Genomic DNA, 26264 nt, shown 5'->3' on the forward strand with positions numbered 1-26264 from the left:
TAAGTAGAATATGATTGAATATTAACAAGTATTCACTAGCATAAGACTGACTTGCCTGTCTGGGTCTTATGGAACAGGTCTATCACTCATTCAAAAAAGTTTTATGATATGAAACGTTTATTTCACGAACGAGGTTAGGTTAAGCTAAACTGGCTGCTCCATGAGTACCTCACATACATTGAATCAGTTCATAGTGTTACCAGAAGTTTGCCCAACGACCGACCTGAAGTACCCTATCAGAAACTATGCTATAAAATATCTCCGTACTCTTGGCAAACCCTAGAAGCTTTCTATGACCTATGCCACTTGCTGCTTCTAGTTTTGATAGCTGCGCCACTCCTTATAGCGGGTGTCTTACCCTTGCACAAAATGTGCTCGATCAGTTTCTCAACTAACCCGCACTTTCTACATCAGCTATCTGCTGCCAAGGCCTAATTTAAAAGCATGTGACGCCAGAAGGCAGTGTAAAGTCAGAATACACATCATGATCCTACAGTCCCTTCTTTTCAATGATAAGCGTAACTTTGTTAATATAAGATTGTCAGACCTGCACATGATTTTCGGCCTTTGTAGACCGCGCTTGCTTCTCCTGCTTGGTCGATTATTTGCAGCTTTCACCTTCTTTTAATATCGCCCAATTTGATTGGAACGTCTAAGTTACAAGCTTCGAGCGATGCGCCCTGTTTAGCTAGCTCATTCGTTATTTTATTTCCATTTATATCCATATGCGCATGGACGTGATATAGATGTATACTTCACCCTATCACCATTCTTTCCACGGATAGCTTACACTCTAACACATTTCTAGTTGTGCTATGAGAGATTATAGCCTTAATTACTGCTTGACTGTCAATGTAAAAATTGACGCGGTTGCAGTTTAAGTTATCATCCTCCAGTATTTCTGCTGCTTTAGTCACGCCTATTACTTCCGCCTGAAAATTCTTCAATGATTTGGCAGCTTGTAGGATTTGTTTATCTCCGGATCCTCAGATCCTCATCCTTTCATTACTTTGCAACCATCGGTATACATGGCTATCGCCTCGAGTGCAATTTGGGCGCTCTTGCGTCTAAAAGACCCATAGAAGCGCATGTAGGGAACCAACTAGTCTGTCGGTCCACTATTTGATGACGACGTACAACTATTGCCGAATAGTCTGCGTTCAAGATTCTCCGAGGCATGTAGTCAAGTTTCAGTTGTTAACGCCATGTTCCTGGCCACCAGGTCTACAGGTGGAATGTGCAGAATGACATACAGTGCAGCTATCAGAGTTGTTTTCAGGACTCCCATTATGCTAAACATTTATAGCATTCATATCCCCTCTAATTTTTTGAGTGGCCGTCCACATAACAACGACTCCAAAGTATGGGATGAGCTTTACAATCGCTGTAAATATCCAATTAGAGAGAGATAGAGAGAGGGGCGATAGACCCTACGTAACCTCATAACGCTTTTACATGCATGTTTGAAAATTTGTGATAAATTTTTGCAATATGTTTATTTTGCTCTAAAACTTTACGGTGAAGCATAAAAATTTACTAAAAAAATTGTTCTTTTCTTATTTTTTCCTCCGCCTCATATTTGCCCATTCAGGAAGGAGATGTCATCGAATTGTGTCAAGTGAGCGATATAAGAGCAGGCGGTGTACCGAAGGTGAGTAAATTTAAAAAATAAAAAATATATAAGCATACATAATACACAAGAAGATAGTTTTTATTTTTTTTATTTCTTATTCCTTTCATATTCCTCAAAAAATTACTCGCCCCAAGACCAAAATCGAAAAAGTGTAGGGCTTTGTTGTGGTCAAACACATTACATTTTACTAACTAACCACACATGCCTTGTTATTTGTTGCACCATCTGCCGCTGCCAAAACCAAAAAGCATTCAAACACTCACACACATATCAATTCTCAATTCAATCTAGCAACCAACCATGCTCAGCTGACAACCCAATAATGCCACAATTGACGCGCTCTAACCGCATAAGCCACAAAAACCGCAGAGCTTGAAGTTACATACACAAACACAAACACCTTTCACTAAACGAATTCATCTTATTTGCACTTCAAACGGTGCTACGGAGTACGATGCTAATTTCTGCTTTGCCATTTGGCCTCATGCTATGAATGCATCAACTGCGTAACACTATTAAACACACACACACACACACATACGTTTGCTCAGCATTGTAACCCTTCATTTCGAAGCGGTTACAGAATTTTACTGCTTTTTATGCAACTAAGCAACTAAGCGCTTTGCGTTTGTACATACATACATGCATCACTGGTGGGTAACCATGGCGTATACGTAACAGAGAATGATGTGTGTAGCATTCACTGGCTTTGTGTGAGTGTGTGCATTTGAGTTTTGTAGGTAACGTAACGTATATGCACTGTGACACATTGTAAGGTCAAGTTTGTGGCATTTTCATGGGATTAAAACTATACGCATTTAGTTGCAAGTATTCACATGTACGTGTGTATGTGTGGGTGCATGTTTTGTGCTGTCAGTGTCAAGCAACCACAGTCATAATTCATTTTTATGATTGTTAAACAAAGAACACTTTTGTATTTGCTATTGTTGTAATTGTTGAAGCATTTTTAACTTATTGTTGTTGTTGTAAGCGTTGATGTACTAGCATTTGTCTGTCTTGTTTTCACAGTGCAAGGTGATGAAGTGTTAAAATGTGACTCTTTAAAGTGTTGGAATAGGATTTCATATATGAAAAGATTAGGTTAGGACGATATGAAGAGTTTAACAAAAAGAATAAATCAAAAATTATGTTTCAAAGAAAAATTTTGCGTAGACTATCTTAATACATATAAATTTCGTATCAAGTTGTTTGCCCGTGATGGACTCCTAAGCTAGTTAAACGATTTCAATTATATTTGCACACCGTGTGCAGTTTGATCCCACTTGAAAGATAGGAAAGTGGACCAGGGACCGATATATTCGAACAAATTCTATTCACGGTTCGATTTGCCCGAAATTTAGGGCAAAGTACCCCTTTGCCTAGATTAGTATTTATGATACTTTTTTCGAGAAATGGAGCAGGGACCGACTGAGACTGGGATTTGGACTAGGACTGGGACTGCGACTGGGACTGGGAACAGCACTGAGACTGGGACTTAGATTGGACTGGGAGTGGGAATGGGACTGGAATTGGGATTGGGATTGGGACTGAGACTGGGACTGGGACTTGAGCTGGACTGGGGCTGAAAAAAGGGATGGAGAAGAACAAGAGGGACTAGAGAGAAGAGAAAAGATCGAGGGAGAAAGAGATAGAGCTAGACAAAGAGAGAGATTTGGATAGATGCAACCGAAAAGAAGTGAAGGAAAACACGCAAAGGGAGAAAAAAACGCAGAAAAAGGTAAAGGCGAAGGGAAGAGTGAATAAAAATACAAGGAAAAGAGGGAGTGAGGGGAAGGGAGAGTAATTTTTAAAACTGATCAAAAGGTATGCAGATAAACCAAAGCTAGGCCAGAGCAACGTCTGCTGGGTCTGCTAGTTTAGGTATGTTTTCTACATACTTTTATGTTTGCGCATGAGCTTCCTCGCGAGTTTCCAAAATTACTCGCATTGTTCCAAATTGAATGGGACTGTGTTCGGATATGCCAAAACCGCATTCCTTTCCTGAATGGAGCTGAACTAGAATGTGTTGAGATCTCAAAAATGTGTAAAATCTGAGCAATAAGTTGTATGGGATATATGTACATACAATATATACATATACGACGTAACTTAACGTTTTTTGAGACAACAATGCACGCCTCATATGTACGTAAAAATTGTGTGAAATTTCAAGATTTACGTTAAAGCTTTTACCTGAACAATTGGTTGTATGGGATATATGATAATTATATGACCGATCTTGACCATTATTTCAGACAACAATATATGCCTTATATGTAACCATCCTGTGAAATTTCAATCGGTTGTATGGGGGATATATGCTATAGTGGTCCGATCCGGTCGGTTCCGACAAATGATCAATAGGACCCCCAAATATGCTAGCTTACCACATTGCATCAATATATCTCAAAAATTGCGAGACTAGTATGCGTTCAAACAGACAGACAGAGGGGCGGACAGAAAGACAAGCAGACGGACGTGGAAAAATCAACTCAGCTCGTTATTCTGCTCATTTCGGTATACTTATTAGTGTGTCTATCTCTTCTCCTTTATCACATACGCCATTACTAAATACAACGGACACCAGCGTTGACTCCCAAGTAAATTTTTCATATAACTTCGAAGAGTGTAAACAAACCCTTCAGCTTCCTTCTCAAGCTAAACAAATCCGCAGTGAGAGTACTTACGGGTGTCATCACAGGTTACTGCACTATTACACCAATGCTTCGACCGAGGCGCATACCAATAAGCTCCCTATGCAGTCTAGTAGAAGTTGGGAAGGCTGATATTGTGAGGACCATTAGAAACTGGTTGGACGAATGTACCGCCAGCCGGCACTCACTAAGGGCGCTCACAACGGACTAAACTGTCTCCGATAGGAAATGTGGGAAATTCCCACGCACGCCCTCTTAAGCTAACCTTTTCGTCAAACATACTATAGAAATTTATTGTTAGCATGGTCCCTCCGAATGTATAGCAAAACAACTTGTGTGGATACAGTTCGAAGTCGAATGGGGGTTTTAGGTCAGCTACACTGCACAGGCAATTGCGCGAAATGGTCACAAAACCCCAATGGCAGGGTGCCTAGAAAAAGTAGGCGCAGCATTATTAAGCACCAAACAAAGTACATATATCCCTCAACCGATAAGATCGGATATGCCTCACTCCGTGTATTGGACCAATAACTGGACACTATTTGATCGCGATACACGAATAAAGCATGGGACTGCACAAATTACGTCCACCACGCCTGGAGGAATGCTTATGTTAGTTAGAAAGTGCCGCAGAGTGTGTCGAAGGCCTTTCGTAAACTAAAGTTGAGTTTTTGAAATTTTTAAAATTTATACCACAAACCCAGCAGAGAATTCTCAGACAAAAACACTATCATTGGAGGTAATGCATGGATTCGAAAAACTCCATGATCTAAGCGCCTAATCTTGTACAAGGCGATGCAAAAGTATGTGCGACTTCTTGCCCAAAAACTATAGTCCTTTCAAAATGCTCAAACTCCGCTATCGAAAAATATAATACCATAAATTTTGGGAGAAATAAAAACTTGCATGAGGTAGAGAGCAACTTCAAATGCAGTTTTAAATAACGCCCTGCGGGAATAAAACGTTTACTGCATTATATTTTTAAAAACAAAGTACACACACATGTACATTTAGGAAGCAAGGACTTAAGTTGAACTGCAGCTCTCAAAAAAAAAAAAAACCCTGCGTACAAACACCCAACAGCTCAAGGATTTTGAAACGCATTTATTTTGTATGCGCCAACATTGGCGTTGGTATGAATTCCATGCAAACGTAATAAGCGTAAAATTGTTTGTGCATTAATCATTAGGGTAGAAATGAAACAACAACAATAAAGTAAACCAAATTCACTTTGTATGCCAATGCGATACGCACACGAGGAGCAGTGACAGAAGGAAGAAAATGAATGAAAGGAATTGAAAAGTGGCAACAAAAAAAAAAAACACAAGAAATGGAGATATATAAATAAATTGCAAAAAAAAAACAAATAAGAAAAAAAGAACAGTTATAAAAGTAACGGTACAAAGTCAACACTAGCAGCGAAAAAAGTTAATGGTTGAAATGAAAGTAAAGTCCTTCAACAATTATTTGCTCACTGGCTTGTAGTGGTGTGTATGTGTGTATACGATTGTGTGCGCATATGCCATATCAATTACACGCACACACACACATATACACTGAGATATGCGCATAACTTAACAGACTCATTTTCCGCTACATTGAGGAAAACCTGAAGTGTGCTGCAATTCGCTTTGACACCAATTCAAAATATGAGGGGAATGAAGGGTTATACGCAGAGATATCAATAGAACGAAAAGGCGAACAAATGAAGTAAGGGGAAAATATGGAAAAGAACAAATACGTAGCAAAAAAAAATAAGAGATGTAAAGATCGTAGAGAGGATAGGAAAGAAAAATAAAAAATAAATAAATGTAAGGCGCGATAACCTCCGAAGAGATCTAAGGCCGAGTTTCTCTTCCAATTTGCGTCGTGCTCCTCTTGATTTTCCCTACAAATTGGCCGGAAGGGACCTACATGTTTTATGTCGACTCCGAACGGCATCTGCAAGGCAGATGAGTTTTCACTGAGAGCTTTTCATGGCAGAAATACACCCGGAGCGCTTGCCAAACACTGCCGAGGGTCGACCCCGCTTAGAAAAATTATAGGAAAGAAAAATAAGAGGTGGAAATTTATTCCTATTTAAGTTTAAAAAAAATTAAATGTGTATAAATTCTACAAATATCTCGCTACGAAAGCGCGAATCGGTATATTTCCCCTTTAGTTGGTGAATAGAAACTTGTAAGGCCGTAAAGAGCCCGATGCCAATGCAATACCGGAGCCACTATTTATATTTCATGAATACCAAATTAAAAAAAAAAGATACAAATTTAAATTCAAAATAATAAAAAAAATTTAAAATAGTAAAAAAAATTTTTAATTTTAAATTCAAGAAAAAAATTTTAGTTTTAAATATAAAAAAATTCAGATATAAATAAAAAAAAAACATCTTAAACAAAGATGTAAAAAACTGAAATAATTTAACAAAATAAGAAATTTAATTCTTATTATAAAACTAACATAAAATAAATATGTGGCGGCCACCGTGGTGTGATGGTAGCGTGCTCCGCCTATCACACCGTATGCCCTGGGTTCAACTCCCGGGCAAAGCAACATCAAAATTTTAGAAATAAGGTTTTTCAATTAGAAGAAAATTTTTCTAAGCGGGGTCGCCCCTCGGCAGTGTTTGGCAAGCGCTCCGGGTGTATTTCTGCCATGAAAAGCTCTCAGTGAAAACTCATCTGCCTTGCAGATGCCGTTCGGAGTCGGCATAAAACATGTAGGTCCCCTCCGGCCAATTTGTAGGGAAAATCAAGAGGAGCACGACGCAAATTGGAAGAGAAGCTCGGCCTTAGATCTCTTCGGAGGTTATCGCGCCTTACATTTATTTTTTATTTTTTTTTAAATAAATATGTAGAACCGAATTGCTGTACAAAATGCAAACCTGTACAACATAGCCAGAATCTTGAGCCAGAGACTTGAAACATACTGGAGAGAGCGAGGACAATGTATGGTATCGGTACAAATCCCGCTACGGCAGCGCGAATCGATATATTTCCAAAGTTCCCCTTGAGTTGAAGAATAGAAACTTGTAAGTCGGTAGAGAGCCCAATGGACAATGCAATACAGGGGCCACTATTTATATTTCATGAAAACCAAAAAGTCTTAAAAATAGAACAAAAATAAACAAAACATTTACTAAAAAAAATTTTAACTTAAATTCAAAATATTAAGAAAAATATAAATAAAAATAAATTAAAAAGAAAAATAATTTTGTGATTAAAAAAATTTAATTATTTTATATTAAAGAAAATTGTATTAAAAAAATTAAAAAAAATAGTTAGTTTTATATATAAAAATTTTTTTCAATTTTAAATAAAAAAATCTAAACTTTTTTCACTTCGATTTAAACATTTTTTAAATGACATTTTTATACTCTGCTGTGCTTATACTTCGATTGGATAACGGTTTGTTGCAGGTATAAAGGAATAATAAAAAAAAGGAAAAATAAACATAATTTTTTAATTGAAAAAAAAAAAATTTTTTTTTGGATTAAAAAATTTATTTATTTTAAATTAAAAAATTGTATTAAAAAAGTAATTTTAAATTCAAAAAAAAATGTATAGTTTTATATACAAAAAAATTTCAATTTTAAATAAAAATAAAAAAATTCGAAACAATTTTTTCACTTCGATGGAAACATTTTTTAAATAAAATTTTTATACCCAGCTGTGCTTGCCCACAGGGTATTATAACTTTGATTGGATAACGGTTTGTTTTACAGGTATCTATAAAGGAATAATAAAAAAAATAAAAATAAATTTCTAAATGAAAAAAACAAAAATTTTTGAATAAAAAAGAATTATTATTTTCAATTAAAAAAAAAAAATATTAAAAAAATAATTTTATATTAAAAAAAAAATTATTTTGATATCTAAAAAAAGATGTTCAATTTTAAATAAAAAAAAAAATTCGAACAATTCGATTAAACCAAGGTCCGTCCGTCCGTCCTTCTATTCGTCTGTCCATCCGTTAACACGATAACTTGAGCAAATATTGAGATATCTTCACAAAATTCGGCATACAGGCTAAAACAAACCCAGAATAAATTGGTATTGAAAAAAGCAAAATCGGAGGATAGCCCACTTTTTCGATATCGAAAATTTAGATAAATGGAAAAAATTAAATAATTTAAAAAGGAATAACGCTTAGCTAATGAAATTTGGTAGATGGATTGGTTTTATGAGGCAAAACATAAATTCTAAAAAAAAATAAATAATATGGGCGTGGCACCGCTCACCCACATTTAGAAGAAAAAAATTTGGAAGTAAAAGCCGATATAGATAATACATTGAAATTTGGCAGACACTGTCCTTGCGGAGAGAAGATAATCAAAATCGGTTGGAGACCACCTTTTTCCAAAGGTCTAACCTCTATGGTATTTAACTACATTTGCCTGATATTCTAACTCAGTAGTGGTATGGTTGAGCTAATAACAAAACTTAAACAAAATTTGAAAGTGGGCGTGACCCGCCCCTTTTTTTGTTACTCTTTCCAAAATACTTTTGTTTATTTATTTATTTTATTTATATATTTATTTAAGGTTTACAAACCAGGGATGCACCTTAACGTTAAGCTAATCGTTTATCAAAAAATTTCCACCGTTTCCGTTGAAACACTTCGAAATATTATCGATAAAGAAATTATCAAGATAAATTGTATCTCGTTTTTAACCGAAACGAAAAGCTTTCGTTAACGTTAAAAACGTTAACGAAAACGTGATACTTTATGTTTGAATTGTGCTGGCAATGCTATAGCCATGGTGAAGCCGTAAGGTGGCAACAACGAGCGCACATACACACACAAACTCTATGTAATTTGTTTGTGTAATTCGTTGGTGGTAATGTCAAAAATACTCTGAGAAATGTTCGTACTGTCAAAATTCATGAGAAAAGTTGCAATCAGCTTGGATAATGCTTTCAGCTTTAATGACTCCGCCATCAATCAGCTTTGCCAGCATAGTTTGAAATTAATAATCAACATAAACGATTTGATTTCGTTTTGATATGGCAGAAAACGAAACGAAATCATTTCGTTAATTTGACGATCTTAACGTTAATAAACGAAACGAAATGACTTCGTTTCGTTTATTAACGTTGATTATCGTAACGAAATGATATCGTTTCGTTGGTTAAGCATGCCTGTTACAAACCTTTCATACTAAGAATTAATATTTAATAATATTAATATTTAATGCCATAAGTCGAACAAAAATCTCCCAATCCGAGCGAAATCTGGCATAAATATTTTTTTATACTCAGTTGAGCAGAGCTCACAGAGTATATTAAGTTTGATTGGATAACGGTTGGTTGTACATATATAAAGGAATCGAGATAGATATAGACTTCCATATACCAAAATAACCAGGATCGAAAAAAAATTTGATTGAGCCATGTCCGTCCGTCCGTCCGTCCGTTAACACGATAACTTGAGTAAATTTTGAGGTATCTTGATGAAATTTGGTATGTAGGTTCCTGAGCACTCATCTCAGATCGCTATTTAAAATGAACGATATCGGACTATAACCACGCCCACTTTTTCGATATCGAAAATTTCGAAAAACCGAAAAAGTGCGATAATTCATTACAAAAGACCGATAAAGCGACGAAACTTGGTAGATGAGTTGAACTTATGACGCAAAATATAAAATTAGTAAAATTTTGGACAATGGGCGTGGCACCGCCCACTTTTTAAAGAAGGTAATTTAAAAATTTGCAAGCTGTAATTTGGCAGTCGTTGAAGATATCATGATGAAATTTGGCAGGAACGTTACTCTTATTACTGCATGTACGCTTAATAAAAATTAGCAAAATCGGAGAAGGACCACGCCCACTTTTAAAAAAAAAATTTTTTTAAAGTAAAATTTTAACAAAAAATTTAATATCTTTACAGTATATAAGTAAATTATGTCAAGATTCAACTCCAGTAATGATATGGTGCAACAAAATACAAAAATAAAAGAAAATTTAAAAATGGGCGTGGCTCCGCCCTTTTTCATTTAATTTGTCTAGGATACTTCTAATGCCATAAATCGAACAAAAATTAACCAATCCTTTTGAAATTTGGTAGGGGCATAGATTTTATGGCGATAACTGTTTTCTGTGAAAATGGGCGAAATCGGTTGATGCCACGCCCAGTTTTTATACACAGTCGTCCGTCTGTCCTTCCGCATGGCCGTTAACACGATAACTTGAGCAAAAATCGATATATCTTTACTAAACTCAGTTCACGTACTTATCTGAACCCACTTTACCTTGGTATGAAAAATGAACGAAATGCGACTATGACCACGCCCACTTTTTCGATATCGAAAATTGCGAAAAATGAAAAAAATGCCATAATTCTATACCAAATACGAAAAAAGGGATGAAACATGGTAAGGTAATTGGATTGTTTTATTGACGCGAAATATAACTTTAGAAAAAACTTTATAAAATGGTTGTGACACCTACCATATTAAGTAGAAGAAAATGAAAAAGTTCTGCAGGGCGAAATAAAACACCCTTAAAATCTTGCCAGGTATTACATATATAAATAAATTAGCGGTATCCAACCGATAATGTTCTGGGTCACCCTAGTCCACATTTTGGTCGATATCTGGAAAACGCCTTCACATATACAACTACCACCACTCCCTTTTAAAACTCTCATTAATACCTTTAATTTGATACCCATATCGTACAAACTCATTCTAGAGTCACCCCTGGTCCACCTTTATGGCGATATCTCGAAAAGGCGTCCACCTATAGAACTAAGCCCCACACCCTTTTAAAATACTCATTAACACCTTTCTTTTGATACCCATATTGTACAAACAAATTCTAGGGTCACCCCTGCTCCACCTTTATGGCGATATCTCGAAATGGCGTCCACCTATGGAACTAAGGAATACTCCCTTTTAAAATACTCATTATCACCTTTCTTTTGATGCCCATATTGTACAAACAAATTCTAGGGTCACCCCTGGTCCACCTTTATGGCGATATCTCGAAAATGCGACCACCTATACAACAACCACCACTCCCTTTTAAAACCCTCATTAATACCTTTAATTTGATACCAATATCGTACAAACACATTCTAGAGTCACCCCTGGTCCACCTTTGTGGCGATATTCCGAAAAGGTGTCCACCTATAGAACTAAGCCCCACACCCTTTTAAAATACTCATTAACACCTTTCTTTTGATACCCATATTGTACAAACAAATTCTAGGGTCACCCCTGGTCCACCTTTATGGCGATATCTCGAAACGGCGTCCACCTATGGAACTAAGGATTACTCCCTTTTAAAATACTCATTAATACCTTTAATTTGATATCCATATCGTACAAACGCATTCTAGAGTCACCCCTGGTCCACATTTATGGCGATATTTCGAAAAGGCGACCACCTATAGAACTAAGGCCCACTCCCTTTTAAAATACTCATTAACACCATTCGTTTGATGCCCATATTGTACAAACAAATTCTAGAGTCACCCCTGGTCCACCTTTATGGCGATATCTCGAAACGGCGTCCACCTATGGAACTAAGGATTACTCCCTTTTAAAATACTCATTAACACCTTTCATTTGATACCCATATCGTACAAACGCATTCTAGAGTCACCCCTGGTCCACCTTTATGACGATATCTCGAAACGGCGTCCACCTATAGAACTAAGGCCCACTCCCTTTTAAAATACTCATTAACACCTTTCGTTTGATGCCCATATTGTGCAAACGTATTCTAGAGTCACCCCTGGTCCATCTTTACGGCGATATCTCGAAAAGGCGTCCATCTATAGAACTTAGGTCCACGCCCTTTTAAAATACTCATTAATACCTTTCATTTGATACCCATATCGTACAAACGCATTCTAGGGTCAACCCTGACCCACCTTTATGGCTATATCCCTAAATGGCGTCCACCTATAGAACTATGGCGCACTCCCTCATAAAATACTCTTTAATGCCTTTCATTTGATACACATGTCATACAAACACATTCCAGGGTTTCCCTCGGTTCATTTTCCTACATGGTTATTTTCCCTTATGTTGTCACCATAGCTCTCAACTGAGTATGTAATGTTCGGTTACACCCGAACTTAACCTTCCTTACTTGTTCATAGCTAAAACTGTTAAACAGCATTTTTACCCTCTCAAGTTCATTAGTGGTAGCCTCTGTATACTTTTTGCTTCAAGTCGCATACACAAAAGCGCAATCAACAACAACAAAACTGAAACAGCACTTATGTACATATATATGGGATTTTAAATTTAATAATTTTCGTTATAACATTGACACAATTTGCTAAAAGCGAAAACATAAAACACTTATTCAACACTGAATGAGTAATTTAAATGCCAACAACAATAAACTTTGCAATTGACAGCAGCATTAAGTAGTGAGGCCTAAGAGAGAATAAGTAGCGGTACATTAGCGAGTATTGATGGTGTAAACGGAACAATGAGCGGAATTACTAGAGGGAAGTGCGATGTCAATATCGTAATTGATTGAAAAATATACTGATTTGTGCATGTGAGAAACGTACACTGTAAGAAACGCAAATATAACCGAGGAGTGAAACCGATTCAAAACAAGGTTCCAGCTTCCGTTTCGCAATTTTGCTTTCCTTCTTTGAAAATATTTGTTTCTCTTCAAATTATTTCAATTTCGTTCTTGAAAATGTTTCAGTTTAGGTCTCGTTTTTTTCTTTTTTTTTAAATTGATTGTGAATTTGATGTTGCTATTTAAAACTGTGTTGATTTCGGTTTCGGTTCTGATATTCGAAATTTGATCTTGGTTTTTTTTTCTTTCAACTTAATCCGCTTTCAGTTTTGGTTGATTTCTGTTTCGTTTTTCAAAACGATTTCTGTTCAGCTTCCAAAATCGTTTCGGTTTCTGTCCAAAATTGTTTCGGTTTCGCTTCTGGTCTCGTTTTCCAAAATTATTACGGTTGACTTCTTCAAAATTATTTCGTTTTCGTTTTTCGAAATGAATTCTATTTTGTTTTCCCAAAATGTATCGGTTTCACTTCTGGTTTCGTTCTCCGAAATGGTTGAGGTGAAGTTTTTCAAAACTTTATTGGTTTCGTTTGTGGCCTCGTTTTAGTTTGATTTCGTAAAAAATTATTTCGATTTAGGTTTTGATTTCGTTATTGGTTTTCCGTTCTCGTTTTCAAAAATGGTTTCGTTTTCGGTTTAGGTCTTTGTAAGCTTGATTTCGGTTTTTTATTTCGTTCTTCCAAACTTCTTCGATTTTGGTTTTTATTTTGCTCTTCGAAATTACTTTAGTGTCTTTTTATGAAATTATTTGGTTGTTGGATTTAGTTTCGTTAACCAATACTGTGCCGTTCTCGTTTTACAAAACTATTTCAGTTTTGATTTCATTCTTGGAAATTATTTTGATTTCGGTTCCGTTATTATTTCAATTCTCAAGGGTTTTTCAGTTTCGGTTTTGGTGTTTTTCAAAATTAATTCTGTTTCGTTTTCCAAAATTGCTTTGATTTCGTTCTAAAATTTTTTCGGTTTCGCTATTCAAAACTATTTCGGTTTCATTTCCCAAAACTCTTTCAGTTTCGGTTTTGGTGTTTTTCAAAATTAATTCTCTTTCGTTTTCCAAAATTGCTTTGGTTTCGTTCTCAAATTGTTTCGGTTTCGTTATTCAAAATTATTGCAGCTAAGCTCTTGAAAACCATTTTGACTTCGTTTGTGACCTCGTTTTTAAAGTTGTTTCGGTTTCAACTTTAGTTTCGTTTTGTAAAATTATTTCGTTTTACGTTCTGATTTCCCCATTCACGTCGGCTCTTGATCTCGTTTTTAAACATTTTTTGATTTCGGGTTTGGTTTTGATATTCGAAATTACTTTGAGTTCGTTTTTAAAATTATTTGATTTTTGAGTGTGGTTTCGTTAATCAAAATTATGTTAGTCCCGTTTTTCAAAACTTTTTTTGTTTAACTAATTCCGTTTCGATTTCCACGTTTTTTTTTAATTATTTCGGCTTTTATATTGTTTTGTTGTCTTTCCGACCAGGTGGATATTTAATGTAGATTGGCACAAGTTTCCGACATCCCTTGTCAAATTTGGCCAGAGCGAAAAATCACACTGAAAATGGCACATACAAACCGGTTTGACCGTTGTGCCACCTTCAGTGTTAAAATGTAAAATGACGCTGAAGATGGCACAAAGTCTAAACCGGTTTATCTCTAAACCAAATTCTTTTAATATACTTCAATTTTGTTTTTCAAAGGCTCCTGATATTCAAATTGGCTAACTTTTGGGGTTCGGACACGAAATTCACAAAAATCTCCACAGAATAACAATGAGGCCTAAAGAGGGCAAGCTGTATTAAAAAACAATCATTATTTTGAGAACTTTCTCCAGCATTTACCAGAAGCGCGCACATAGTTTCGTCTCACTTTAAAGCGCCTAATTGAGTTAATTGCACAACTTTGTATACATAGCCATACATAACCAAAAATCTCTTCATTTCATAACATAATGAACAGTTTTTTATGTGGCAGTTATCTTTTTCGAAAGATAAAAGCTTTCCATAATTCGAAAGTAATAATTGAAAAATTGTGTTACTCTTAAAATTTCGTATCAACATTTTGTTGCATTGGGGTAAATTTAATTAATTGGCAATGAGTGGACATTACACAATGACAAAGAAATATAGATCGAAAGCAAAACGTAAAATTTGATACAATTAAAAGCATACCACCAGGATATACTTGCATGCTGTCAACTTACATTGAATTAGAAGCGATGATAAAATGATTTAAATATTGGCATCGTGCAACTTAGGTCGATTTTTTGCTTTGATGAAGCTTTTCGGGCAATGTTAAATTTTCGTTTTCGCTGCTACGCGTTTCGACACTTTCACGCCTTCTTCGGGGAGTCTGATAATTTTATTTAACACTTACATTGTTATATTAAGATTTTTTTTATTTTGAGTGCATGCAAATTAGTCGACTTTCATTTTAAAATATCGCTTAAGGGCCTTTTTTTACTTGACGTTGGGGTAGCGTACTACCCTTAGTTGGCCCAATGAAAACGAGGACAGTGAAACAGTGTGGATAGAAAGGACCCTCCTCTATCCCACGCTTATGTAGATATTCCTTGAAGCCGCCGTGCCCGCTCAATATCTGTGTGAGGTGGTAATTTAGTTCGCCGTTGTTTCGCTCGTACCATTCCACTATATTCCGAACTAGCATGAAGGTCAAGCGCCCTTTTCTCGATTCTTCCCACCGTTCTTACCACCTAACTATTGTCGTGATCTTTCGCTTTTCTTAGTATCTTCAGATGGTCGGCTTATTCCAATGCCATACAGATCGGCCATTTCACTTGAGAGTAGATCTACTGGGATTATCCTGGATAAAACATGGATCGCGTCGTCGGACACCGTCCGATAAGCACATGCGAATTCATATAGCAGTAATGCGGTAGGCTGCTAGTATATATAGTATAGTTGGTGGACCATTTTAGATCCGTGCCATACTGGTGCTGCATATAAATTATAGAGCTAATTACGTTGGATAATAGCTGACGGGTAGCTCCGCCTGGGCCGCCGATATTGGGCATTATTCGCGTTAGGGCTCCACTAACTCCAGAAACTTTCTCCCCCACCGCCCTAAAATGCTCCTTAAAAGTTAGTTTTGAGTCAATGATTACTCCTAGATATTCCAAGTAAGGCTTTGAATTTATTTGATAATCTCCTATTGTTAGGACTAATTTATCAAGAGTTCACCAAAACCACTTCTGCCTTATTGCTAGCCATCTCCAGCCCCATGTTCGTCAGTTATACCTTTATTCTTCCCACGGCGTCATCATCGCTTAAGGGCTAGATTATGTATGACGCCGTGATACTTTGCGTCGCATTCACATTCACCACTATATAATACTGTAACGAATGTTAGCAGCACTGAGCGATGCTATCGTCTCTAAGTCGATGCTAAGCAGTGACGTGAATGCACATCAATAATTCAATCATTATGTATCTACATAAACGAAACAATAACTGCGTCTACATATATGTACCATGTACGTATACGAGCAGCGGAGAGTCAATGCACAAACACATGCATATATATTATCTGAGTTGTCACAAGAGAGAGCAATAATTTGTGCACGTAGTTGTGGCTGGCGATTTTGTAGCCGAAACTAACTAGTAAGTTCTGGAAATCGAAGAGCCTAGAAGTATGCAGCGTAAACTATAAAAGCGGGGCAGGCGAGTAAGAAGTAATTCAGTTTGAGTTGAGCAATCAATCAGTTATTGATTAAGCACGCGATCTGGCGGCCAATAGTAGAGTTTAATTTGAGTTATCAATCAGTTTGGTTATTAAGCCAGCGAGTAGCAAAGTATAAGTGTTATTGTGAAGTACTTTAATAAAGGCCATTTTTCCATTATTCAATATTGGAGTTATTTATTCAACAGTTTAGTGATTCGAACTTAGCAGGGGATTGCAAATAAGAGGATTTGCAGAAAATTCGTAACAATACCAATAATTGCACAAAGGCAGTCAAGTTTACTGTCACTCACTGAGGTGAATAAATGCTCTTATGTCTTACGAATTCTCGTTCACACGAGAAAATACGACTCATTACGTTATACATAATATGCCCCTTAGTTTAACAAAGACCATTGAAATAAATTTTTCGAACACAGGCCTCTGCAGTTTTATCCAGGATCCAATACAACTTTAGTACAGCGCCCACGAGCAAAATTTAAATTTATAGAGTCGTTGACAGCAGTTCATGATTTCGAAGGCGGCAACTCTGGCCGAATTGTTATTCCCTAACGTCTTAAGCTGTTACTCAGATTATTCGCTGAGTCTCTTGTAGGCTATGTAGCTCGGCAGCTTTCCGAGAAATACATACGTTGGGAAGTCTTCGTAGCTACACCCAGAACATCTAAAAAAGTGAAAAATTAAGTAGAAGTCGGAATAAGTTCTGTGCTGGCATACGTTTTCCCCGATGTGAGAGATCAGGAGCTTATGATTTTGTCTCACACGTATGCTTGTGTCGAAAAAAAGGAGGAAACGCGCGGTAGCGCCGTAAAAACTAGAGGCGTACTTTGGCGCGAGTAACAATGGGAATTTCGTTTGTCTATCAGGCCAGCATCCGTGTAAATCAGGCCGGCATTGGGGCTATTAATAGACGTTGAAAAAGCGTAGGTGCTCTTAAACGCGGCTGTAAGTCGACTTTGGGCGTGAACAGCAAGGAATCAGAAATGATTTTACGAAGAGTATTAGGGAATAGCCCACAACATCTCCGTCAGCGAAACCATGCTTTGCACGGGACATACAGGGAAAAGTGTGACCGTTTCAAGTAAAAGATTTTTTTTCGTCAGACGCAGCAGTACCAGTCTCTAGGACCACGGTTAGGTTCGAAGCCTCCATGGAGTATGTGAATGAGGCACAGCCCCTCTACAAAGAGCTACATCTTGTATAACAATTTTTGACCTATGTAGGCATGCTGCTTTCGCTAACTGCACTTTTTCACGATTTGATCTAATTCAACATCTAATGTGGTAGAATGTTCTCACTAAACGCATGTTTTATCGAATGGTTGACAGCGAACACACAAACAAATTTTTTTTTTAATGTTTTTTTTTATATTTGAAAAGGCAACTGTTTTTTAAAGCAGAACGCAAAATTTCAAAGTATAATTTATAAGTAAGCAATATTTCAATCGAGTAAAATCGCTCATAATTCAGTGCCTAGTTACTGCTATATTAACCATGGTATTCGAAGTTATTGAGTTAATTCGAAATAAATTGTAAATTTTGGAACTGCTTGTTTGTCGCCATTTGTAGTGCACTCTCGCTTTATCACACCTCCTCTCGTTCCCCCTATCGTTCTTAAAATGCAGAATTGCAACATTGAAGGTCATAGTTGACATTGACATGCTCGAAAGTTTTAATTGGTTGTGTATGAAAGGTCAATTGGGGATATAGAACTATTTAATTTGTTGAATGGAAGCAATGTGGATGGTTAGTTGGTTGTTTTGTTGGACAGGTGGACAAATGTAGTAGGTAATTAATTGAAATAGAAATAAAGTTGATAATTTAAAATAGAGGAAATTAAGTAGAAATAGTATACACTTGTAATGCAGTAATTAAATATGCTTGAGAGTAAAGGGAGCGTGTGTCAAACGTGAGTTCTTTTGAATAATAAATTGAAAAAGAAGGCAGAAGATAAATATTTGATGTTATGAGAAGCGCCAATGAAGGTGTCAGAAGGAAATAAAGTTCTAGGACAGCTGTAAAATGAGAAAATTTTAGCAATCGAAATTTGATTTTGAAGCTACAGAGAGAACAAATAAAGTGTAGGTTAAAGAAATCTGAAAGCACTTACATGGATAGATTATTTTGAGTCTATGTACTGCGACCTATTGATCTATTATGCGCTCATTCCCTCCACAGCACCTTGTGCAAACCGAGTTCCCTTAGAAAATCCAAAATGATGCTCGGCTGTAGAGGGTTTATGTGTCTATTTTCTAATTTTAGCGTTGCAAGCATCTTCAGTCTTCTTCTCGCGACTGCGTCGCATTCGAGCAGGATGTGTTCTGCAGTCTGATCCTCGCTGTCACAGAAACGACAGAGGCTATAAGACCGTTAACGCAGTTTGCACATATGACTTTATAGTCTGTAGTTACCTACGAGTATGCCTCTTAATATTTTAAGGCTGCTTTTTTGGCGGTTAATAGACCAAGTCATTAGGTTGGTATCAAGCCAGTCAAGGTGGTGTTGAACTCTCTGCAAATCACGCGGATTCCATACAATGTATCAAAAATTAAGCACATATTTTTTCTCACGAAAGGTCTATCATGGATGAAAAATCCCATGGTTTGTAAGTATTTTCACAGTGTACAGGTCAAGAGTTTTACTTCGAAAACTCTCTTGCGGAAATATAGGCGATAACTTTATATAAAAAATACAACCAAAATTACTTCCAAAATGTTTTTTGCGGCAGAAAACCAGCAAGTTTAGCCGATTTTTTGAGGCCGAAGGATTGATTGAGGAAGGTATGAAGCTTTTTTTAAGAGAGTCAAAGTTTTCTACTTTTCGCTGGCTTTTACCCTTGCTTTTACAAAAAAAAATGACTTAAAATGTTACTCAAAGGATTATTCGATTTTGATGCCACAAGAAGAAGTACTTGGCATTGCTCAAAAGCAAAAACTACGTAACAGAATAGTTAGCGACGAACTCTGAACATTTTTAGAAAGGTGATGTTAAGCAGCTTGCAAAGCCTCAGAAATTATCACAAAGTCAATACTAGAGCAGGTGCAATAATTGCTACAATTTTTTCTAAACTACAAACTATGAGGCAAATTTGAAGCCAATTTAAAACCCGTCATAAAAAAAGGAATAAAGCACTAGTTTGAAAAAATGCCTACTACTTTACGAAGTATCTCGAACTTTGTAAGTGACGACAATTTTTCCAAACGAATTTTCATTTTTGCTTTAGCAGCAACAATTAGGCTCTAAAAAATAAAGCACCAGAACCACAATTTTCTGGATGTAGGTAGACAGATGTATAGACATCTGACGTAGTCGCCTTAAGTAGGTTGGCTCTAGCCGACGTTCTGCAAGGCAGACCTTTAGCTCCTGCAGATGGCAAGATTGGTGGATTTATGCACTTTTTACTTGCGCTTTATTTGTGTCTCGTTTCCCTTATTTTCTTATTTATAAGCTTCTCTTCTTATTTCCGACTGCGGTTTTACATTGAAATTCAAATCATTGAAGTCTCTTCTGGAGTCCCTAAAAGCAGACATCTCGGACCCACTTTGTTTTTGCTATTCATAAACGATATCTCTATCACTTCATAAAGTTTTAAGAAATTTTCATGTATGCTGATGACGTAAAAAATTTTTATTTGACTACTTTAATCTTAAAAAATATAAATTTATGATTTATTCACGAAGATCATTTCATCCGTCTTCCTACATAATTAGTTTCCGCTTTCTTGAACAAGTGATTGATTTTGTTGATTTGGGGGTTACTATGGACTGCAAACTTGGTCTCAACCTTCATATTAACGCAACAGTCAATAAAGCAAAAGGTATTCTAGGGTTTGGTAAGCGATGGTCAAAAGAATTTAACGTCCCTCTTGTAACTAAACCTCTTTTCACTACATTAGTTAGACCGATACTTGAATACGGTTCAATAATTTGAACTCAAATTACCAGGTCCATATAGATCGTATTGAATCAGTCACGAAACAGTTCTTCCTTTTCGCGTTAAGGGACCTTCATTGGGATTCTTTGTATAATCATATGACCCATATACAAATCGGCTTAAGCTTATTAATCTTCCTACTCTTGCTAGTAGAAGGGAAATGCTTGGAAGTATTTATATTATCAAGTTACTTAACGGTTTGGTTTCTAGCCCATTTCTCCTGAGCGAAGTGCGCTTAAACGTTCCCTCCCGGTCATCAAGATATTTCAAACCTCTTTTTCCGAAGCAGTGCCGAACTAGTTTTGAATTAAATGAGCCTTGCCGCTGTTTATGTCAGAAATTTAACTCTAACTATGCCAGATTTGGTATTTCGGACTCAATTTTCATCATTAAGAAAACTGTGCTTTCCTCCCTTAATAATTAGTAGCTCTTCGGAGTCATCCACATAACTATTCCAATACTCAACTGTTCTTCACATATAAAAACAAAAAAGTCTATCTTCATTTTACAATGTTTTCATATTTATCTTTAAGTCTTACATGTATTTTATCCAGCTGATGAGTCTCTCTTTGTAGCTCGGCAGTTTTAGATCTCCTTAACAAACCTCCACCTTTCAACGACTTGGCAATCGAAAATAACAAATCCGTGCGTCAGGCGGTTGCGCCGCTCGTGTCGGTTGAGCGCGCTTTGGTCGGTAATCCGTTGGATTTATTATTAAGGCGCCTATTATCGCAATTCACAATAGCTGCTTGCAAGTTGTTCCATAAAGTGGTCCGATTTGTCTGGTTTGCGCAAATTATTGAGCACTACAGATGGACTTTGCAAAAATTACTGTTCGTCGCTCTATGCATTCAAGTATATTGAGAGATGAATATAGCTCTTCTTCTTCTTATGCTTAAAAGCATATGCCGACTAATGACCATTTTAAGCGCATAAAAGTTCAAAACTTCAAAATATGACAAAATTACCATACTCACAATGACAAAATCCACATATTTTCATATGATTTGATTTTGCGCCACATTCGCAAAATTTTTTATAGTGCAGCCCCACATACACTTAATATTCTACACAGCATTTGGTTTTAGTTACGTATACGCCCCGTGGCATAATATTCCTATTAAGTACGTGTTTAGCTGCTACCGACAGATCGCTTACATAGAAAATACGCTTTGTGTTAATTACATGAAAGTAATTGTAAGTTTGTTCATTAATTTGTTTCTCACTTAGTTAGTTTGTGTTATTATTGTAAAACTGCTTAATTATAATGTAAGTAAACGCTTGCTTTAGAATTCTTATAAAATTTGTACTTATTTCATTTTCTTTTTATTTGGAATGCATAAATTTTGTTTTTGTTATTATATTCCATCTTATTGTTGTGTTTTTGGATTGTTCATGCTTCTTCTTAACTTTCCCAGCTTCGTTCGTTACTTACTTACGTAATTAGCGCGTAGCTGTTCAAATGGTCCAACAACGCGCTCCAGTCGCTTCTTCGTTGGGCTAATTGTCGCCAATTGGTAATACCAAGGAAATTGAAATCATTTTCCATTTGATCTTCCAAGCGAAGTGGGTGCCGGCACTCTTCCTCTGTCTCCATAGGCGGGTTACCATAAGAATACTTTTTTTTGGACGAAGCATAATCTTTATTCGCACAACATGGCCCAGCCAGCGTAGCTGCTGTGTTTTAATTCGCTGAACTATGTTGATGTCTACATAAGACTCGTACAGCTCATAAATCTTTCGAACAATCCTTTCTCTCGAACACTCCCAGAGCTGCTTCATCTGATGTTACCATGTTCCATGCTGCTGCACCATATAGAGGGACAGATACGATTAGTGACTTGTAGATCATGATCTTCGTTTGCGGAGAAAGGACTTTACTTGTTGTCTACTCAGTCTAAAGTAGCATTTGTTATAATGGCGTAAAAGTAAAGGCACGACTTCTGTTTATTTGTCGTCACAATTTACTTGATATTTTTCGCCTGCCACTTTTGGGCGATTGTGATAACTTGACAACTTCTTTCTTAAATTGTCAGACATGACAAGCAGAGCGCGCGATTTGACAACAAGGTGACACGTTCACGTGCAGCCAATGAAGAGTATTTAATGAAAAATGTGTTTGAGTCCATATTATTTGATGCTGTAGTATGTATACACTGCTTGCACACATTTTGCGTAATTATTAAGTAGGACAAGCTTTTCAAAAGTTCTTAAGAATAAGAAACACAAGCTCCGTTGCCATATCAAGCTTTTTGATGTTTTTACGTCAATAAATTGGCTTAGTTCCTAGACAGGAAGCATACGTAGATGCTAAGAATGGGCTAGTAGACAGTATACTGTTTAAGGTACCATTAATAGGTTTCCCCCTAAGCTTACTGGAAAGGAGGGGGGAGGCATCTTTTAACCAAAGCTGGTACCACTTATCTCTTTCCGACTTCCTGACCCTTGTAGCGTATTTCAATCAGAAATGTTAACTATCCAAGGTGCCTTATGAGTATACCTATGACATCTTTCTCCGTTTATGTTTTTTTGTCATGATATAACCACATGATATCATGATCATATCAAGAGTTTTTCATGGGCTATGTATTTTATATCCGAGCGAGGTATTCACTTCCGGCATACACCGCAAAAACTACGAAAGTTTTTGACGGATATGGCAACAAGAACAAATGGTTACGTGTCATATAATGGAACGATATCATGAGGGATGCCATACTTCTACATTTGCCATAAGATGCGATTTCGTCAAATGATTTCATTTAATATCCGAATATTGTGATCTGATTGGCGTGTATGTAATATGATGTATGTAGTATGATGTAAGATGATTGAGATTGGTTTGAAAAGATGTTATGGAAATGTGAAATGATATAATTATACAAGGAAAAATATGATGGTCCGTGGTGTCGTATGATGTGATGATACAATGAGCTTATGAAGCAATTTAATGTGATTTGGTGTGGTTTTGGTATGGCTTAACAGAATTGGGTACAATGCGACAATATATGATGATGTGATATAATGGACAGTTGCATTATGCTATAAGGCATTATTTGATCTAATGTTTGATTGAATAAAAGAAAAAAGAAAAATAAATGTAAGGCGTGATAACCTCCGAAGAGATCTTAGGCCGAGCTTCTCCTCCAATTTGCGTCGTGCTCCTCTTGATTTTTCCAACAAATTGGCGGGGCGAGACCTACTTGTTTTATGCCGACTCCGAACGGCATCTGCAAGGCAGATGAGTTTTCACTAAGAGCTTTTCATGGCAGAAATACGCTCGGACTGCTTGTCAAACACTGCCAAGGGGCGACCCCGCTTTGAAAAATTGTTTTCTAATTGAAAAAACTTGTTTCTAAAATTCTGATGTTGGTTTACCAGGGGCGTGAACCCAGGATCTTCGGTGTGGATGGCGGAGCACGCTACCATCACACCACGGCGGCCGCCAAAAAAAATGATGTACCGTGGAGTCGTATGATGTGCTGATACAATGAGGTTATAACGCAATTTAATGTGATTTGGTGTGGTTGTGGTATGGCTTAACAGAATTGGGCACAAGGCGACAATATATGATGATGTGATATAATGTACAGTTGCATTATGCTATAAGGCATTATTTGATGTAATGTTTGATTGAATACAATACCTACAAAAAATATAAAGTCACGTGATGGACGTGACATGATCAAAAACGTTGAGATATGATGGGATATGATAAGAAATCAAAGGAGAGATATGTTTGTGTATCACGGTATGTTATTATATATTGACTTTTGTAACATATTTTATGATGTGATGTGATTTGTTGTGGTGCGATCAATTAAAAAATGAATATATCTTATTGCAATATGATGACGCTGTAGAATGCGACGCGATGTGATATCATTCCCACAGCAACCAACCATACCAAGAGCTGTTATTTAAATATAAGCCTTTTATATAACTAAGCAGGGCAAATTGTTACAACAACAAGTACAGCATGAAATATCACATGATATATAGCATAATGAGGAATATCACTAGCAGATCGAATAGTATGATGCGATAAAAGCGATATTATTGTACAGCAAGGATAGATATGATGTGGTGATGCAGCACCCCTGACAGTCCTCTAAAAGTATCTTGTAGGTTTCATATTTTCTTTCTAACTGGTGCTAAATGGATGGCCAGCGAGGCGGTTGGCAGCCAATCTTATGCCAAAAGTGCTTAATTCTGAGCCACGTGTTAAATCAATTAAAGGCAGCCACCAACTCAGAAGCACGTACGACTGGCACAGTTATAAACGCATTCTGAAAAACTGAAGTGAGGTTGGTTGAGACTTCGTGAGAGGTTACAATGTTAAAAGTGTTAGTGGATAGATTGAGAACTAAAACCGCCTGGTAAAGCGATAGTTCTGAGTTTTTACAGTGATGAATTTGATGTGATATGACCATGTGATATTAAGATATGATCTAAATTTGGGACAATTTTTGCTTGTTTTTTGTTATTTCTTTTACTGGAAAATTCACTACGTACCAGCAAAGGCTGCAACCGTGATGTGGTGCTAGCGCGCTCCGCCGTAAAAGTGAAATATTTATACCGGCAACAACAAATATTTGTATGTCCCCAAAAAAAAGGGAAAGTAGAAGCAAATAACTTTACTAAAAAAGTTGACTAAAAGTAGAACAGGAATGTACAACACAGACTAATTTAAAAAGGGAGAGAAATAAAGGGTATGGTGGAAGAGAAGGATTACTTTGTAAATTTTTAGACTGTAGCATGTTGCTTGTTTTTGTTGTTGTGTGTCATTAAGGAAAGCAAAGTAAATTTATACGACCACAAATGAGCAAATTTTGTAAAAGAGCAGATAGAAAAGGAAATATTGTTGACTGCAGCAGCGCTAAAAGCTTTAGTAAAAAATAAATGCAAATACGAGTCTTGCATATCAAGCGAGCTTTTATATAAATTTTGTATATGCTTAAAAGATTTTTCAATATTTTTTTTGTTTGTCTTTCCTTTCAGGATCCGAAAATTCTCGATAAAGTGACGAAAAAGAATGGCACAGATATGGTGGCCTTGGATAAACGTTCTTTAACAATATGTTCGAATACAGATTATATTAATATAACATATCATCATGTTATTTGTCCGGATGCTGCAACAGCAAAGGTGAGATGGTACAGAATTAAAAGCAAAAACAAAACACAAAGATGCTGATAATGACAGGCTGGATTGAATTTTTGTTTCGTTTATTTCGAAAGTACATATTTGTAGTTTTCACTCGGTTCATAGATATACAGTTTTAATAAGTGCCAAATGACGCTTGCAACTTCTGAAAGCTGAAAGTACAAAAAAACGTTCAAAGGTCGCAAATGCATAGTTATGTTAGGTAAAGTTGAACTGGCCGGTAAATAAAGACCTCATATTAAGGGAATGTGTTCATAGTTTTACCAGAATTTGTTGACGCTCAAACGAAAAAGCCCCAGTAAGGTGCCAGGACTTATGTTATAAAATAACTTGTTCTTATGTTATAAAATAACTTATACTAGAAGTTATCTGGAACCTAGCTTAATTACTGCCTCGAGATCTGGCAACTCTGCTACTAGCTGGAGTTTTACCTCGCAAGCACAGAACATGAACGCAGAATATTCTCAACCAATTCTTCCTACAGCCCGGACTTCCTACATCTGCTGTTACTGGCGAGGCCTAACTTATAAGCATGTGATGCCAGAAAGCAGTTTCCAGTGTCCTTAAGACTTCCCTCTTTAGGGATGTGAGCAACTTTGTGATACTTATGCCGTAGGACTTCTAAATGATCTTACACGACAGTAGCAATG

At 36.6% G+C, this 26264-nt stretch overlaps 1 protein-coding gene across 2 annotated transcripts in view; it reads left to right on the forward strand.

The window, feature by feature from the left end:
• norpA (no receptor potential A) overlaps positions 1–26264 on the forward strand; it is a 268904-nt gene that overhangs the window by 185961 nt on the left and 56679 nt on the right. For both annotated transcript variants that reach the window (XM_067780408.1, XM_067780409.1), the window contains exons 5-6: positions 1592–1651; positions 25450–25596. In XM_067780408.1, coding sequence (XP_067636509.1) covers positions 1592–1651; positions 25450–25596 — 207 coding nt within the window. The remainder of the gene's footprint in view (positions 1–1591; positions 1652–25449; positions 25597–26264) is intronic.

The sequence above is a fragment of the Eurosta solidaginis genome, chromosome 4 (assembly GCF_040869045.1).
Source record: "Eurosta solidaginis isolate ZX-2024a chromosome 4, ASM4086904v1, whole genome shotgun sequence".
NCBI classification, from domain to species: domain Eukaryota; kingdom Metazoa; phylum Arthropoda; class Insecta; order Diptera; family Tephritidae; genus Eurosta; species Eurosta solidaginis.